The sequence below is a fragment of the Parasteatoda tepidariorum genome, chromosome 1 (assembly GCF_982258835.1).
Source record: "Parasteatoda tepidariorum strain Cologne lab strain chromosome 1, Ptep-v5.0, whole genome shotgun sequence".
In the NCBI taxonomy this organism is placed as follows: Eukaryota; Metazoa; Arthropoda; class Arachnida; order Araneae; family Theridiidae; genus Parasteatoda; species Parasteatoda tepidariorum.
Genome location: NC_141755.1, coordinates 4,198,281 through 4,216,136, shown reverse-complemented (window position 1 = coordinate 4,216,136; position 17,856 = coordinate 4,198,281). Strand labels below are relative to the sequence as shown.

General features: G+C 28.1%; 1 protein-coding gene across 2 annotated transcripts in view; it reads right to left on the bottom strand.

The window, feature by feature from the left end:
* The window catches only part of LOC107441195 (rab GTPase-activating protein 1), a 71,992-nt gene that overhangs the window by 46,606 nt on the left and 7,530 nt on the right, over positions 1-17,856 (bottom strand). For both annotated transcript variants that reach the window (XM_016054361.4, XM_087158450.1), the window contains one exon: positions 7,581-7,823. In XM_016054361.4, the coding sequence (XP_015909847.3) occupies positions 7,581-7,778 (198 nt within the window). In that variant the 5' untranslated portion in view covers positions 7,779-7,823. The remainder of the gene's footprint in view (positions 1-7,580; positions 7,824-17,856) is intronic.

The following is a 17,856-nucleotide window of genomic DNA, read 5'->3' as shown; positions in this document are numbered from 1 at the left end:
TATTCATTGTTCCCTGATAGCCCATTAGGAGCAATCGCCCCAACTGTTCAAGATCATAGTTTAACGGAATACTCTTAATTGAGTTGTTTCTAATAGCTTGCACTATCTGAATACCACCAGTACTTTAACATAAAATGGAAATACATTACCAATTCAATATTTAAACAAAAAAAAAACAATAATTTATAAATTAGAAAGATAGTAATCCATGGCATATATAAAAATATTGAAGATTTTCTTATAATAATCTACATACAGGCAGGCAATATTTGTAATAACCAGGGTTCGTCAAAGTGAACCCAATCTAGAAAAATCCAGAAGAATTTTTCAGACAGAGATCACTTGAGAGGGGAAAGAAAAACCGATTTAAACGTAAAAAAAACGTTAAAAAAAACACCTACCAAGTGAGTTTTACCCAATCAATTTTCTTTGAAATTATAAAACCAAATCGGTAGTTGAAATGATCAAACTTCTGTTTTATAATTTTACGTTTTTATAGAGAACTATATATATTCAAACATGTTTCAGTAATCAGAATTTTGCTAACAAAATTTAATTTAAATGAACTAAATACTCTAGAAAAATAAAGTACATGATTAAAAAAATATATTGCAAAAAAAATTTGGATAAGTATTGTTTAATATATTTTCATTAGGCAAAAGAAAACCATACCAGGTGATTATATATCAATAAATTTTTATATTTACATAGGCTCCCAAAAGTGTTCATTCACTTCAAACTTTTATTGAAATAGGGCAGTATTACTTTATTAAAATGAATATTCCAGAATGAGTATTTAATAATGTATGGAATATTTTAAAAATGAAGCAAAAGTTTATTTTTAAGAAAACGATTATCAATAAGTAATAAAATTTTGACCTTACAAAAGTCAACCTACACTTAAATGTTTTCGGATTTCAGAATTAAAATTATCGTCCATTGCTTTAATATTTACATGCTAAGTTTTCTTTTTAAAAACGGCTCATAGTCGTAATGAAAGAATGAACAACATTTGAAAGTTGAATATTAGTCATATAAGAGGTAAATGCAGCAATAAAGGAAACGAAGGAAATAAAAATATGACCAAACAAAATACAAAAAAAAAGTTGCATTTATTTACAGACTTTTAAAAGCTATTGTATATGCGAAAAGGAACTCGATTAAATGTTAATTTAACGAAAAAATTATAATACTTACTGAAAGGCGGGAATTCTTTTGAAACTGTACGATGACTTTTGTGAAATAAAGTTTTAGTTTCTTTTTGATTATTGATTTCTTTTACTTCTTTTTAACAAAATATATGTTATACAGTTTTGCTAAGAATATTATATTTTTTTATTATTAAATATCCATTCTGAAATATTCGTTTTAATTAATAGAAAGTCTTATTTAATTGAAGATCATAAATGTAAGAACACTTCAGGCAGTCACTGTATTTACCTTTCAATATAAAGTCATTTTATACTGTATTTTATCTAAACAGTGCTCTTTATAAAAGTCATTGTTCATCTTTTATTTGAACCAATATCTCAAGTCAAATGTTTAAATAATGTTGTATTGAATTAGCAATATTATTTTAAGAGATTCAGTGTACAAAAATGAATGTCGCAAATGCAAAATTGTCTAATTTCTTATTGCATACTATATAGAAAAAATTCATTTAATTTTATTCTTTTTTTGTTTGTTTGTTTGTTTTTCTCTTATTTGAAATTAAAATATTTAAAGAATTCCAATCTAAACACATTATTTTTTAATTTTAGCATCGTCAATTGTTTTTGTTATTACAACTAGAAGCTTGTACAGGGTAGAACAAAAAAAAAACAAAGTTTCGTTATCCTTCTTCTGAATAAACGATGAATAAAAAAAAAAATATGTTTATACATCATTTAACATGTTTCCTATACATTCCTTAGTCTTTTTCAGCTTTTTAGGGTAAAAGGAGAAACAATTTTGGAAATATCATCTCTGGAATGCAAACAACTTTTACGAACTTTCGATACTGTGATTACTATACAATTCGAATTTTGAATCAAAATTCAAATACTCACCAACAAAACAGCAAAATTAAATGTCAACATATTGTTGGTTCTTAAAAAAACCTTTTTTTTTTAATTAAAACATGTTTTAAAAGGTTAAAATGAAATCAAGAAAATTAGCATTAATGCAACAACTGTAACGATTTGTAGACTGTTAGCGATTGTAAGAAAATGTCCGATTGGTAAAATTTGCTGAGTAAAAATAATTCACAAATTTTATTGGATGGGAGTACATGAAATTTCAGAAAAAGAGTGCAGTATAAAATCTATTGTTACTAAATTATAACCAGCTAATTTTCGGAGAATTTTATAAAGTTAAAAATACTAAAACATTTTGAATATTTTTGTCAAAATAGAAGGGAAAAAAATACCACCAAAGCATCGGAACAAATATGAATCATAAATGGATTCAGCCCGCGGACTAGGAAAAAAAAAAAAAGCAACCTACTTTTAAAAACAGAAGCAAATATTCTTAGCCCCTTCTTCCACCTCCACCACAATCTTTGCCTATCCTAAACTGCAGTCTCCATAGAGATCAAAGGTTTCTCCATTCGTTTAGAAACCATGGGAGAAATATAATTTATTTCAAATTTTGATGCCGGCAAAGTATCGCTATGTTGATGCTATTTCAACTGTTGGGTGATACATAAAGTGAATGTAACGGATGGTATAATAATTAAGAAAATTAGTAAATAAATTAAATTAGAAAAATTTTTAAAAAATCGAAGAAAAAATTTCCAGTTTTTCTTTAAAATTCCCTGATAATTCCAGGTTTTCCAGGCAGGTGGCCACCCTATATGTGTAATATCTTTACTCATTTTACTCATTGCATAATTTATTTGGATTGTAAACCCTTCAGGGTTTGTTAAAATATATCAAAATATATATTTAACATTTTTAAAAAAGAATATATTTTTAGACAAAGAATTGTGCTTTATATTTTACAAAGAATCATTTCAGTAATTTCATCATTATATATATATATATATATATATATATATATATAGAAGGCAGAAAAATGACTAAAATAGTTAATCTTATTACCATTTCTTTTATAAATCCCTTAGTAATACTTATTAGATATATACTTTCAGTATATATCTTATTCTTAGATTTGGTACGCATAAAAATGTTTTGCATAAAAATGATTAAAAAAAACGCCATTTATCTCAAAGGCTGACATAGACTGGTTTTAGTACATATATTGTTAAATAAATAAAGCCTTTAATACTTAAACAAAAATTGCACATACTTCTTCCATGGCCTTTACATAAATGAGAGTAGAAGGTAACTTTGAAACAAAACCATATCTCAATATTATAAACATTAAAATTAAAAATCTTTTTTGAAATGCAATATTTCCTTTACGCTCAAATGATGAATCCTTTTGTTCTTGTTAACACAATAAACTTAACTACAGATCAATACTTCGCATATTAATTGGCAATAAAATAGACGCTTAAACTAAGTAGAAAAACATAGTACCATTTTTCTTAGAACAATAAGCTCAAAGGTTGCAAAAATACGAAGTAAAAATAATTTTAAAAAATGGAAACAATTAATCACGAGGAAAAAAAAACAGTAAATAACGATTACACACGCACATACAAATTCCGAAAATTCGATAAAAGAAAATCATTTAAATAAATACAATTAAAAAAACGTTTAGAACTTTTTAATAAATTTGAATTTAAAAATGCACTTGTTTCTCGTTTCTACCACAATCAACGAAGCAGATCGACAAATGATTGCGGAAGTTTCAGTACGTAGAAGTAATCGATACATAACCCTCTAATTAAGAAGCCATAGTAAATAACTCGTCGAAACACAAATTTATGATTTAGAGACAAATACTATCGTCATCGGATTTACTCGTTCAATGTGTTTAGATTGGAAACTAAATCCGATGAAGATTATCGGTTTAGGAGATCGCGCTCGATGAAGAAGAAAGGGATTCCAAAAAAATCATGTACTTTTTTTTTTATACATAATTTAAATTAGTTTTTTTCCTCAGTTAATCTTATCTATGTTAAACAAAAACAAAAAAATTACCGGAAACTTCACGTGCTTTTTCACTCTCAAAGCACAAAAACTATTGGTAAGTATAAAATTTTGCACTATTTTAGAGATATATTTTGGTAACAATATGAAAAGAAAATGCTTTTGTTGCGAATATTATTTGAGTATTTTATGTAAAAAGTGGGAGTTTTTTTTTCTTTCACTGCGTTATTTAATTAAACAGTAAAATTATTATTATTATTGCAGTTATGTACTCTTACGCCATACGAGGGGTGATCTCAAATATGCTAATTAATTAGTGCAGACGATATTTTAAGTTACGAAATCAGATATAAACACTTACTTTCTCAAACATGCCTTTCTTTCGACAGATTCGGATTTTTGACCTATCTCGAAATATAGGGAGTAGCCGCAATCTGGGAAATATTTTGGTCCCCATAGTTTGGTCAGGAGAGCGATCCAAAGTTTGGACCATGGGTGAAAGAGAGACAGAAAAGCTGGTAGTAAAATCATTTCAGTTTTAACTTGCTCTTGGGAGGAGCAAATCTATTCTCTTTTAACTATTTATCTTTCTTCTAAACTATTCAACAATATCTACTTATTCTCAGGAAAGAATTAGTTTTATATGTATGCTACAATTGTAAAAAAAATCTCGGTAGTTACAAAAATGTAATGTTTCTCGAAAAAAATACTGAACTAGTTTTTGCTCTTTTCCATCTTGGTATACGAGTTCGTATATAGGCTGTCAGCTCCTTAAATAATGTTAACTTTACTTTTTGCGTATTTCGCCATATCTCGAGAATTTTTGAGCGAATTGAAAAATTTTTGCACACAATTATAAAATTCGTTTATCCAAAGATGATTCCAATAAAAAAAAAATTTTAGTAAACATTTATTATTTTGTTTAATAACAGTCTAAAAATTTTTATTTGTAAAGTATAAAAAATTTTACGTCATTTTTAAAGTATGTAATTTTGTATGGAAAAATTTGAAATTTGAGCGAAATCGGTTGAATAGTTCCAGAGAAATCAAATTTTAAGTAAACGATTTTTTCAAAATGCCATTTCTTATTTAACCGATTTCTCTTAAATTTTGTATTTTACCATGTAAAATTAACTACTTTAAAATGACGTAAAAAATTTTATACCTTACAATTCAAATATTCTTCGATTATTATTAAATAAAATAATAAAAAATAATTATAACATTTACGAAAATTTATTTTTTGCAATGAATTATCTTTGGATAAATGACTTTTATAATTGTGAGTAAAATTTTTCCAATTTGTGTAAACGGTTCTCGAGATATGGTGAAAAACGCAAAAAGTAAAATTAACATTAAGGGGTTCAAATATTGGATCGGACTATAAACTATGGGGACCCTTTTTCCCAGGTTGAGGCTACTCCCAATATTTTGGAGAGAAAAAGACATGTTTATTTAGAGAAAATGCGCTTTTGTGTCTGATTTCGTAACTTAAAATATATTCTGCATTAATTAATTAGCATATTAGAGGTTACCCCTTCAAACTATCAAGATTAAGTAGTAGAACGTGAATATCAGATCATTAGATCAAAAGTTAATCAGGGTAGTCCGTCTTTTTTTTCTTCTTTTTATAATCAGCACTGTACAAAACTTTTCCTTTTTTAAAAATTTTCGCATCCAGTTTTGACGTTAGAATATAAAATTCGCATACAATACGCTACGATTAGCAGTTAAGTGTTTAAAGGTTTCAAATTTAGACGTATTAAATTTGCGCAGAAGGATCGAATATCAATTCACACCAATATCTTCATCACAGGTAGATGCGAGTTGAGCGAATATGCGAGTGAAGCGAGCACAATAAAACAAGTTCTGGACTGTCCTTCGAGCCGTATCGTACCGTGCGTCGTCCAGACAAGAATAAAATCAAATAAAACATAAAATTAGAATAAAAAAATTAACAAAATAAAAATTTAAGCGATTCACAAAAAGTTTCTAATACATATAAAAAAAAATTATTTTTTCATCATTACACAAAGATGGTGCTCAATGCTTTAGATCTAAGAATAAATGTTATTGAAAAACTTAGCATGTAGAAAAGAGGGGGGGGAAAAGGAGAAATATATATATTTATGTTTAATGAATGTTCGAAACATTAAGGAAAGTGTGAACTTGTACTTGTGTGAGTTGGATTGCAGTATTTTAGATTGAGGGGGGAATAGGAAGTGACACAACTTCTTTCCGTTAATAAGTTTATTTCCGTTTCGATTGCTCATGAGCAGTGATAAAAGTTTTCAGAACAGTATTTTTGAGGAGGGGTGAGTAAATAATAAGTAAATAAATAGAAAACTGACTTAATATTTATAAATTTTCATCAATTCCTGGTTAAAATCAAAATTTCATCTACTTACAAGCAAAACAAAGTTTTAAAAAGCATTCACAAATACTTATATAGATTTTAACGATATAATTTTAAAAAAGCAACATGAGAAAAAAATGAATGCTGCTTAATTTTATGCATAACGTTGGCTTATTAAATCAATATTTGAAATATGTTAACGGAAAAACAGGTAAAATAAAGTAGATTATTAAAGTAAATAAATTTACGATCCAATAAATGCAACAAATGACAATTTATTCAAAAATCACTCTTTACATTCAAAAATAGAAACCTAACGGTATTATAAATTTAAAATCTAAATCAAAATAAAGTAGTGAAATACAAACCATAACTATTTATCCAAGTCTTTTTTTTTTCTTTCAAACTTTTATTGATTTAATAAAAAGAGGCAAACACTTCTGACTCTAAACGTGGACCAAAAAGGGACACATTTAGAATTTCTGTAAAATAAATACTTCGACTCGAGACGTTTTGAATGGGTTGACTGATTGTTTGAATATTGAAAAAAAAAATTTTTTTTAACATTTACTGCTAACTCGATCAAAAAATCAATTCTCAAAATCACACTAATTCTGAATACTCAGAGAGAAAATACATAATTGACGATTATTTAAGTTTCAAATACACTTTGCTAGTTTGTCTTTTACCGGCCATAAAATATTAACGAAAACAATTCATTTAAGTTAATTTTAGATGTAAATAAATAAAATAAAAATTCGAATTAAATTTTTTTTACTAAAATAAGTGATCAGAAAAAGTGTCCAAACCAGCTATAACACTGGAATTTTAAAAGATGCGTTTAATTATTTAATTTTAAACAGAGCTCAGTCTATTTAAAAAAGAAAATAAACAAAAATTTCACTACAGCAGAGACAGAAGGGGAAAAAAAGCACTCATTCCGGAACTTCAAACTGTCAAGCATCATTCAGCATTAGCATTTGAAGAAAAAAAATTAAACTGAGCTTGTTTCATATATAAAAATGTTTCATGAATTAAAGTTGGATTTTGAAAATAAAAGCTTTTATAAATGTATAAGTACTAATGTATTTGTATGTACAATATGTATAAGTAAATGTATTTGAGTACTATGCACACACTATATTTTTTTTAAAAATGAATGATGCAAAAAAAAAAAAGAAACATACGGCAGTATGGTGAGGAGGAGGCGAAATGTCCAGCATTTTGCCATCAATATCACGCAAAACTTCCTGCAGAGATTGTTTCAGATACTCTTCATTTTTATCACCTCCAATGCAAAGCTTAGGCTCAGTGCTGTTTCCAACTAACTCAAATTCTTCGCTAGTTGGCAGGGAATCGGAACTTCGATTCACATCATCGTCCATTGTCCTTGTTTAAGATCACATTGCACACACACTTTTATTTGGATTCTGTAAAACAATAAATATATTTACAGACTGAAGTCTCATTTTTTTTAAATTTTATTTTGTAAAATGAAACACAAGTTTGAAACATTTAAAATAAACATATTTGTTGGACTTGGAGCATCAAAAAAGAATACCGAGATTTTGAAATCTCTTTACTCTTAGTTACTTGTGACCTCACTTGCGCGTTAAATGACTCGTAACATCAAACTATAATATTTTTAATGAATCAGTTAATAAATGTTAAAATTTTAATTTCTTGCGTTTAATTGTTGTAAAAGAATGAGAAATTTTCCTCCCCTCATTAGAATCACATTGAAACAATTACTGATATGAGCCACCTAGAAAATCGAATCATAGTCGCAACTGAAACGGTTAATCCAGAAACAAGCTATTATTGATATTATTATTTTGATGTCTGTCGAGCATGGTACTCTTTTTTTTTAATTTCACTTTTTTATTTTCTTTTGCATAATGTAAAATTTTAATTCCAGATTCTTTTTCGATAATACTGTATCGACTTTTTCCAAACGTGACATTTTCACATCAAACTGTTGCTTAGAACGGATTCCAGGCTTGTACTTCACAAGTTTCTGTCCTTTTCCACTCGATAGTAGCATAATACACAGAAATATATAATGGCCAAAATGCTTTCCAAAATGAACGTTCATATAAAAAAAAAACACTCCCTTCTTAACATTTTGAAAATGTGAGCATTATTTATAATGACACTTAAATACATATATACATTGTAAACGAAAATGAGCTATTCAAATAACCACAAAGACAATGTTCCCAAATTGCCACACTCTTACACGATTTAAAAATGTCTCATCCCAGTCATATAATATTTGTCTATTTTATAATAATTATTATATATACTTATAATGCTTGTTTCATAAATGTTACACTTTGAAACAAACTATGGATGTAAGTGACGAAACTATAAAAATAGTTAATACAGCTAAAACTTAACCATTCAAGTACATTAATTGTAATGAATAATAAGTTGTAAATAATATAAGTACTAAAAATATAAACGAAATACAAAATTAAGAAATTACTCTCGCAATTATCGTGAATTTGTCGCACTTTAGATAAACAACTGATGAAAACCTAGATTTTCCCCAAGTATTGCAACATAAGGAATGAAACTATTTTTTCAGTTTTAAGAGCAAAAGATTATTATGAAAGAATTAAAACCAGACTTGGAGTCATGGACACCTTCCGAACCCTGACCTGGCTAGCAATATGAAGATGGGCTTTCTTCCCTTTATTGTTAAAAGAGGAATAACATATTTTCTGATGCTCTAATTGTAAGCAAAAATATATTTTGGTAATTTTTTTTAATTATAAAAACAGTCTAATAGTTTCCAAAAAAATATGTTAGATTATCGAAATTATATTTGTACTAAAATATTAAATCCAAAAAGTAGTTTGAAAACAAATTTCATTCATATTCAAAAATGTATCCATAGTTGATTTTGTAAATTAACAAAAATTTCAAGGATGAATAGCTGTTTCTCTTAAATCTAAATCAAACCATAAATTATCAAAATGCTTAATATCATATATTTTTTTTATTCAGATCTAAATTAATTCAAAATAATGAAAAATATGTTTCATAAAAACTCTGCGCCAAAAAAAATTATGAGAGCACCAACTCTTCTTCGAAAACGAAAGCAAAACCGGCACATTATGTTCAAATTTTTCATTATTATCAGTTTACAAATTAAATAAAAGTGTAGTTTACACAATTTTGAAAAATTCAAAGGAAATCGTATCGTCAGCTGCAGGTGCAATGGAATAACTAACTCATTGTAACAATTCAAGGTGAATGCTGATGACATTCGAATTCGTGAAGGAAAAAAGAAAGGCCGAAAAACGCATTACATTATGCGGAAGGTAAATCACGCAATACTGATGCACGTATAATTTTCAAAGATATGTTTTTATGCGGGTAAAATATGAATACTTATAGAGTCTTATACCAGACACTATTATACAAACTAAAATTAATTGGAACAGATATTATTCACAAGACGTAAAAATTAAATAAAATAAAAAAAGGGCTCTAACTGCTGCGAAATTTCCCTAGTTTTATATATTTTTCCTAGTGGTAGCATAGTATATGTAATTAGAATTAAAAGAAGCTGGCTTACTAATTATAAATAATTTTAAAAAGGTACATAAAAAATATAAAATACATAAATGGCCTAGCTCGTAAATCCTGTTAAATGTTTAACCCTTTCCCGATAAAAGTTTTTATAAAAATTCAATTTGTTTTAAAATTTTATGCTTCAGTTCATGACCACTTGAAAAAAATATTTCGAATAAACCTAAAATGTTGCAGGGTATGGCTAAAGAGCATAAAAAAAAATTTCGATTTGAAAAAATTGTTTCTTCCACGTATTTATTCTTTAAAAGCAAAACGGATAAGAAAACTTTACCTTCATAGATTTTTATGAAATTCATTTTAAAGAAAATAAATTAAAACATTAATTAAAGCAATAAAAAAGAGACATTTTAATACAAAATATACAACTTTCTTTTCAATTAGTCTTCCTTTTGACAAAAAATAAATAGGTATCGATTTGTTAGATGTTAATATCGAAGTACTGATATACAATTTACGTTTGCCCACGGTACCACTAAAAAGGATAATTCTGACGATAAAATGTTAATAAAAATGCAAAAATGATAAATAAAAAAATTATGAAAATTTTAAGTTCATTGAAGAAAATTGCATCAAAAACAGTAAATCATCGTATTAAAAATATTTTATTGTTAAATATAAAAGTGAATATTTTATTTTGGTTTAGGTCAATGATTAAGAAAAATACATCTAAAAGGTTTGAAAATTCAAAATAAATATTAGCTACAAGAGAATAAAAACTTATAGAAGCCACAGTACAAAAAAAAAAAAACGAATAGATGAATCAGAGAATAAACTATTTGTTAACTAATGAAATGCAAACTATATCGCTTCGTAGATTAATAGGTCAAAAACCTATCCTTTTCTTTTCACAGCTGTAATCTATTGATAAAACGTTGATATCCAGTCGAGCATAAACTACTGGATTGAAAAGGTTTTGAACTGATGAAAGAGGAAAATTTCAATTTTGAATAGTGATTCCAAGATGATTCAAATATGGAAAGTAGCTCAAGTCTAAGAACGTTTAACAAAAGTGTAGCGAAGAGTAGGCATGGAATAAGTATTTTGTCAGTAAGGATGGGTTTAAAATCCAAAAAGAAAAGCTAATACCACAGACAAAAAAATCCAGTAGATTTTACGAAATAATATAAATTTCATAATAATTGTTGCATAATGTACCAAATAATTCACTACAGGGAATTTTATAGTCATCAAAATAGAAAAACTGCAATATTTTCCAGTTATGATGGACATTAAATGAACTTGAAATGTTATGCATTATGTTGACTCATAATTTTGAATAGTAATAGGCATTTAAATTATCAAAGATAGTAAAATATTTTTTTATTAATTCTAAAAGGAAGTTCTGAATGAAAATAAACTAAACATTTTAGGACAAAAACAGTTTTAAACAGATTTTTATAAATGAGGCTAGCTTTATTATATATAATACTTATTTTAATATAATAGCAAGCAATAATCTGTGCAAAACTTCTATTTCAATAGAGATTTTTTAGGAAACTTACTCAATTTTAGGAAATTTTCTAAAATGTACAAAAACCAGGGGAATTTTTATTAAACCAGAGAAGACCAGGAGAAACTGGAAAAATCCAGTAGAGTTGGCAACCATGTAATACACATAACCAAATAGCCAGTCCTTTAAACTAATGTATTCAGAATAGTTTTAATACTTGTTCAAAAACATACAAAAATTAATACAGAACAAGAGCTAAAACTGAACTCAAGGATCTGAACTGAAAGAGTTGAAATAAATAAGAACAAATAATAATTTCATAAATGAAATATGGGGGGCATTAAAAAAAATCACGTAAGTACAACCTGGATTGATTATATGCCATATTTTTGAAGATTTTAAACTTTTCATTTCCCTCCCTTAATCAGTAAAATCAGAGCTGTAGAGTTGAAGAAAAATGTGCAAGTCAGAGTAGAAAAAATTTGTTCTACTCCAATTCCGGTTGGTCAAAAGTTAGATCCTATCGGGTTAGAACAAGAAACGAAGTTTTTGATTTAATGAAAATTATTTATAGAAATATTATGATTAGTACGTGAACAAAACTATTACTCAAATGATTATTGAGACAATTAATTAAATCATAACTAATCACAAATTTGATAATTTGAACGTTTTTTAGGCCATGTCTTGTTAAACTATTGAAAAAATTCAAAAAATTAGAATTTTATTTAACTTATGAATTCCGTGCGTCATCAGTTTCCTAGTTCTATAATATTCACTAAAAATGTATTTATTTATTTGTAACAATATGGTTAAAATCTGCGAGTAGCACGTAGGAGATAGATTTTAAGCTCTTTTTCTTATTAAATTAAATATCTTTAATTGTAATCAAAGATTCGGTGAAAATTTTAATAGAATGTAAATTGTAGTCGAGCTCTTAATTAGTCTGAAGTTCGAAATTTGAGTCGAACAACCGACCTCACAACACTGCTGAAAATGAGAACATAGCAACCTCTGCTAATTTCAAATAAATGCAAAAACCAATATTAAGGAGTTGATTCGAGATCATAGGTTCCCAAACTTGTTGGCTCAGTGCCCACTTTGCAAGATAAAAGTTTTTCAATACCCCCTAAAAAAATTTAAAATTTTATAATATTTTCGATATTATACATTTTTAATCATTAAGTTACTTTTTATTGAAAATTTCTTCTGACAACTTACTAAACTCCTACTCTTATATTTGAATTTTTGTAAGCAATTTTATGAAATTAGCTCTTGAACAAAAATTTTAGGTGCTTGCATGAAAATGATGCAGCAGATCACTTTTCACAATAAATTAAGTAGACAGTTAAATATTATTAATATGAAAGTAAAACAGCATATTTTATGCATATCTGGAAAAAATAATTAACACAATTGTGTTAAATTGTAATATTTTTTACATTACGTACAGTACCTAAGTATAGGCCTTAAAAAATGTGAAGCTTATAGAGAAAAAGAATACCTTAAATCCATTGTGAAATAAAATTTGATTATTTTTTTAAATGTTAAACTATAAAGTGAAGAGTCTAGCTGTTTAAGAGAAATGGGAATCCATATTTATATTGAAAATTTTAAGTTATGAATAATTGAAGTTGAAATCTAATTGTTTCTGCAGAAATTTCACATAAAATTTATTTTTCATTGCTACAAGTTAAGGTCTAGAGCAATGGGATTTATTGTAAGAGTTATAATTGTAGGTTTGTATGAAATTTAAAAGAAAGAAATGTCCAGACATAAAATTATTTCAAGGTATCAAATTAAATGTTATCACTTTCTAATTTATATGCAATGCTTGTTGAAACTAGGCAAATGCTAATTCGTTATATATTGAAAAGTATTCAATTGTGAGCTTTTTGCTGATTAATATTTTTTGACCACGATGACATATTTACAAATAACATTTTCAGCGAAATGGACTAAAACCTAACGTCCATAAATCATGGAGATATGAACAGAGGGCTTTTGCATTTGAAATTTAGAATGATGAAATATTTCCTTAAATTTTTTTTTTTCAAACACAGTTTTTCCTAATATTTATAAACAACGATGCAATGCCAGACAATACTAATAGCTACATGAAAATTAGAAAAAGATACGGCACTTTATACTTTACCAAGGCAGTAGTCACTGCAAACTTCGAAGAAGAATGTTGCATAGTATTGTAAAAGTTTCAAATTGTAACATCATCATGTTTATGATGAATAAAAAAAAATTTATTTGTCAAAAATTCACAAACAAAAAGTTTGAATTTTGAAAATAAAATCGCTTCAAATTTGCAAGCGTTAAAAAAAAAAAAATTCAGCAGAATAGCATACAAAGTGTTTTTTTTTCCCACTCAATAACATGTTATGCATGTAGAGCTAAATATGTATGAGTTTTTCGATACTATATCAAATAAAATTTTAAAAGTTCACTCGATATTTAAAACAATTTCTTTCCGTTAATAACATCAAAACCCTAACGCCTAACAAAAGTGGTGCTAGCTTAAGTTTGAAACCTATGTTTCAGATGATTTCTTATAATTCTAAAGTATCGTCACTTTTATTTATGCGAATAAAAAAATAAAAAAAACTCCTTCTAGCTAAAATGTTTCATAAAAAATTATGGAGAGTTCTGGATTCTCCGTATTCGTACATTTAACAAGTTCGATAACCTGAAAATCAACTGACTTTTGACAGATTTGCAACGCCAACTTCTAATAAAAATATATAGTCAATGACTTCTTTATGTAAAGTCAAAACAATGATGATAAAAAAAAAGAAACTCAATCACTCTCAATGTAGAAACATGCAGTGGCAAAAACAAAAGGTTTTACAAGTTGCGAAAGATGAGACGATTTTATATGTTTTGAAAAGATACAGTCGCTTGCTTTAACGGTAAAAATTAAAAACAGACAACGTACACTGTAAACATACGAATCCAAATTAACAGCTCTTGATAACGAAGAAATTCAATTGTAAGGCAGAAGAGCTATTTTATGATTATTACATAAAATAGTTATAAAATGAAATTACCAATATCTTATACTATAATACGAGGAATGGTTGCCAAGTCGAAAATCGCCCCAGAATTAATAAACTCCGGTAAACTTGGGGGTCTGGGGTTTTTGGCCACGAGGAATCGATTGGCGCCGGTTTTGAAGCGCTACGGTCGAGCAGTTCGGAGTTACAGATGGGATATTTTCAAACTTTATTAGTTCGCCATAATGGCTATAGATACTTTTCTCCATTCTTATAAATGTATGCTAATGCAAACCTTACAATTGAAATATTAATTTTAGACAACTTAAACCAATAATATACGAAGGAATTAATAATTTAATTGTAAGGTTCGCATTAGTTTACATTTATCAAAGTGGAGAAAAGTTTAACTTTTGTGTTAAAATCACCGTCAACAAAGTCCGACATTTCAACATTCGTCAGATTTTAAGCTACATTTTCAACATGCAGAACGCACCTCTACATTAAATTCTTCAAGGAGCCGGAATTTTGGAACAACAAGCGATCAACTCAATTCTACCCGCAAATGAACAACTAGAAGAAACCGTCATTGTCAAAATGCTTCTCCATTACGCCGAACAAGCTTACCCGACCGTCAAAGTTGCCGTACTTCACCCTGAATTTGTCGCACGCTTCTACGTTACAACAGCGGATTGCGCTTATGAAGGAATGGCTCTTCTCAACGATATCAGCGACCAGAACAAGGCTTCCAACTATCTATACGGCGCTCAACAAGGATTCGACGTGCTTCTCATTCCCATTCACAAGAGAGCTCAAATGGATAGAGGCTAGCACTGGATGCTAAGAATTTACGAAGCTATGGCGAACGTCAACTATTAGTCTGCGATCCAGTCGACAACCCGCTGCCCATCGACGCTGTTTTGAGAAAAATACTGCGACACGTTCTGAATACCGTTGTTACGAATGAAAAGCTGAAAGGATGCATCGTGAAACCTCGCAACGCTGACAACCACCAAGATGACGCGTCTTCCTGCGAAATTTACATCGTCTTTTATGCTCGACAATACCTCTCTCATCGACGCCTTTTCCTGGACAAGAATTTTCAAGAAGCGGATGAACGGAAGCAAATTTACGAATTCGTTGTGAACAGTGTCTTTAATTGTATAATTTTTTGTTATCAATTACATTTTATTTCCTATGACTTTTCAAACTTTACCTTTGTATTGAATAGTTCCCTTTCCAAACTTTGTTTAGATAGTTTACAATGGTGCACTTTAACCGGTTATCTTTTCACAAATTTTCTTATGGCATGTATTGTTTTGATAAATCACAATTGAAAATTTAAATCTTCGAGTTAGCTTCGATACCTGTTTTCTCCGAGCGGAGCTCGGTCACCCGCTGGTATATAAAAATTAGTGTCTATGTGTCCTTTGAAGACTCCTAAACCACCCAACCAAAAGCGATGAAATTTGGCATTCAGATAGTTCGAAGTACGAGGGAGGACACTGTCGACATTAGAACATTCTACGACGAACCATTCGAGCGGGATGAGTGAAAAGGGAAGAGGAATTTTCTGATTGGTTGAACATTAGCCATGGTCTTAAATTTAACTATGGACAATTTAATTTTTTTAAATATTTTAAGGATAACATCAGTGATATTTGCTAGCTTATAACTATTTTGTCGAAAAAAAGTTTATTGCACGTACTTTAATATTTAATTATTTTTTATTCGCTATGTCAGATAAATTCAATAAACAACATTAACGAGGTACATCACCAAATTAATGTTTTAAAAGTGTTTATTTTGTTTATAGTAATTCTTTTAAAATGTTTTTGACAAAAGCAAATGATTTAAAATCAACGGTAATTTAAAAAAAAAAAAGTATTTATGTGTTTGACGGCAAAATTAAAGGAAAAGTGGCTGTGATTCGCTAAGGAGAAACATAAAAAATCGCCGTATTATAATTGACACCAATGATTCTTAATTAATTTAGATAATATATACATATTGAAATAAGCTGTGTAAGAAAAGGCAACATTATTGGAAGGGTACTTATTCGTTTATACGAACCGCAAGAAATTGCAATACTATTATTGACATCAATAATGCTTAATCAATGTTGCTAAATTGAAATAAAAAAATTATAACCTATCTACTAAAATACTTAATGGGAAAAAATACTTATTAATTTTGGGATATTATTATTCTCCATTTTATTGATATCAGTACTTAATTATTATAAGCAATATGTATTAATTGAAATTTTTAAAAAAAAGCTATGTACTAAAAGGCAAAGTTAATAAAGAAAAAATAACTTGCAAATACGCTCGGGGGAACCATAGAAAATTTGCCACACGCAGATCATAATTAATTTCGGTAATATGTACTACTGGTATTACAGTAATTGGTGAAGTTTTAATAATAATTCTACAACGGGTTTGAAGTAGTTTCAGAACATATTTTTTTTCCTGTGGTAGCAAAGATAAGGTATTAATATTTTAATAAATTATTATTGAACCCCCCTACTACTTAAAAATATTTTAAACAGTAAATTAAAAGTCGATGGTCATGCTTCAAAGTCCTAATCAAGGACTTGAAAAAATCGTTTTTAAAATTTCGATTTTAGTTAGCTGCTACTGATAAATGTAATTCGCATAAAACTCAAATATTGAAGGGTTATGCAATAAGTACCAAATATATTAACGTAGGTACCAAATATTACATAGATATATTTTATAATTATTAAAACGGCAGCGATACTAAGCAATTTTAAAAGCAATGCTGAGGAAAATAAGTGCCTTACGTCCCCTGGAAAGGAGAAAATTACTTGACAGTGGTCAATTTTGACTATCACGAGTTGGCCGCGAACAATATCATCACCGCCAAATGATGCAAAATACTGTTAACTTCTATTCTGATTAAATAAACAACAAAAAAAGTGCTTTTCTGAATAAAGCTACCTGGAAAGGCAATAAATAATAATGAATAAAAAAAAAAAGGAAAATTACTTAGTTTTATTAATTGAAGAGCTTAGGTGGAAAAGCCAAATAAATGATATTTTCAGATAGGCTATAATCAGGGTAAGAAAAAAGGAAGTCTTTGAACTGTTTTATTACTGATGTATTAAGAGACGGAATTAATAATTTTTTGCTTTATTTTATTTACTACTACCTAATTTGAGAATAAAAACCATGCAAGCAAGCATACTAAAACCTATAATGGACAAATTATGATAAGATTAAAGTGAAAGCAAAAACAATTCTGTTACATTAAATTTACCCTAATTAATACAACTCTTACTCCGTTATTTTCACTGATTCATAAATACTCTTAAAAATGACACTTTCCAAGTTCTTCCACTAAGCACTTCAATTGTGTCGGAATATGCCTTTCAATTCTTAGTGT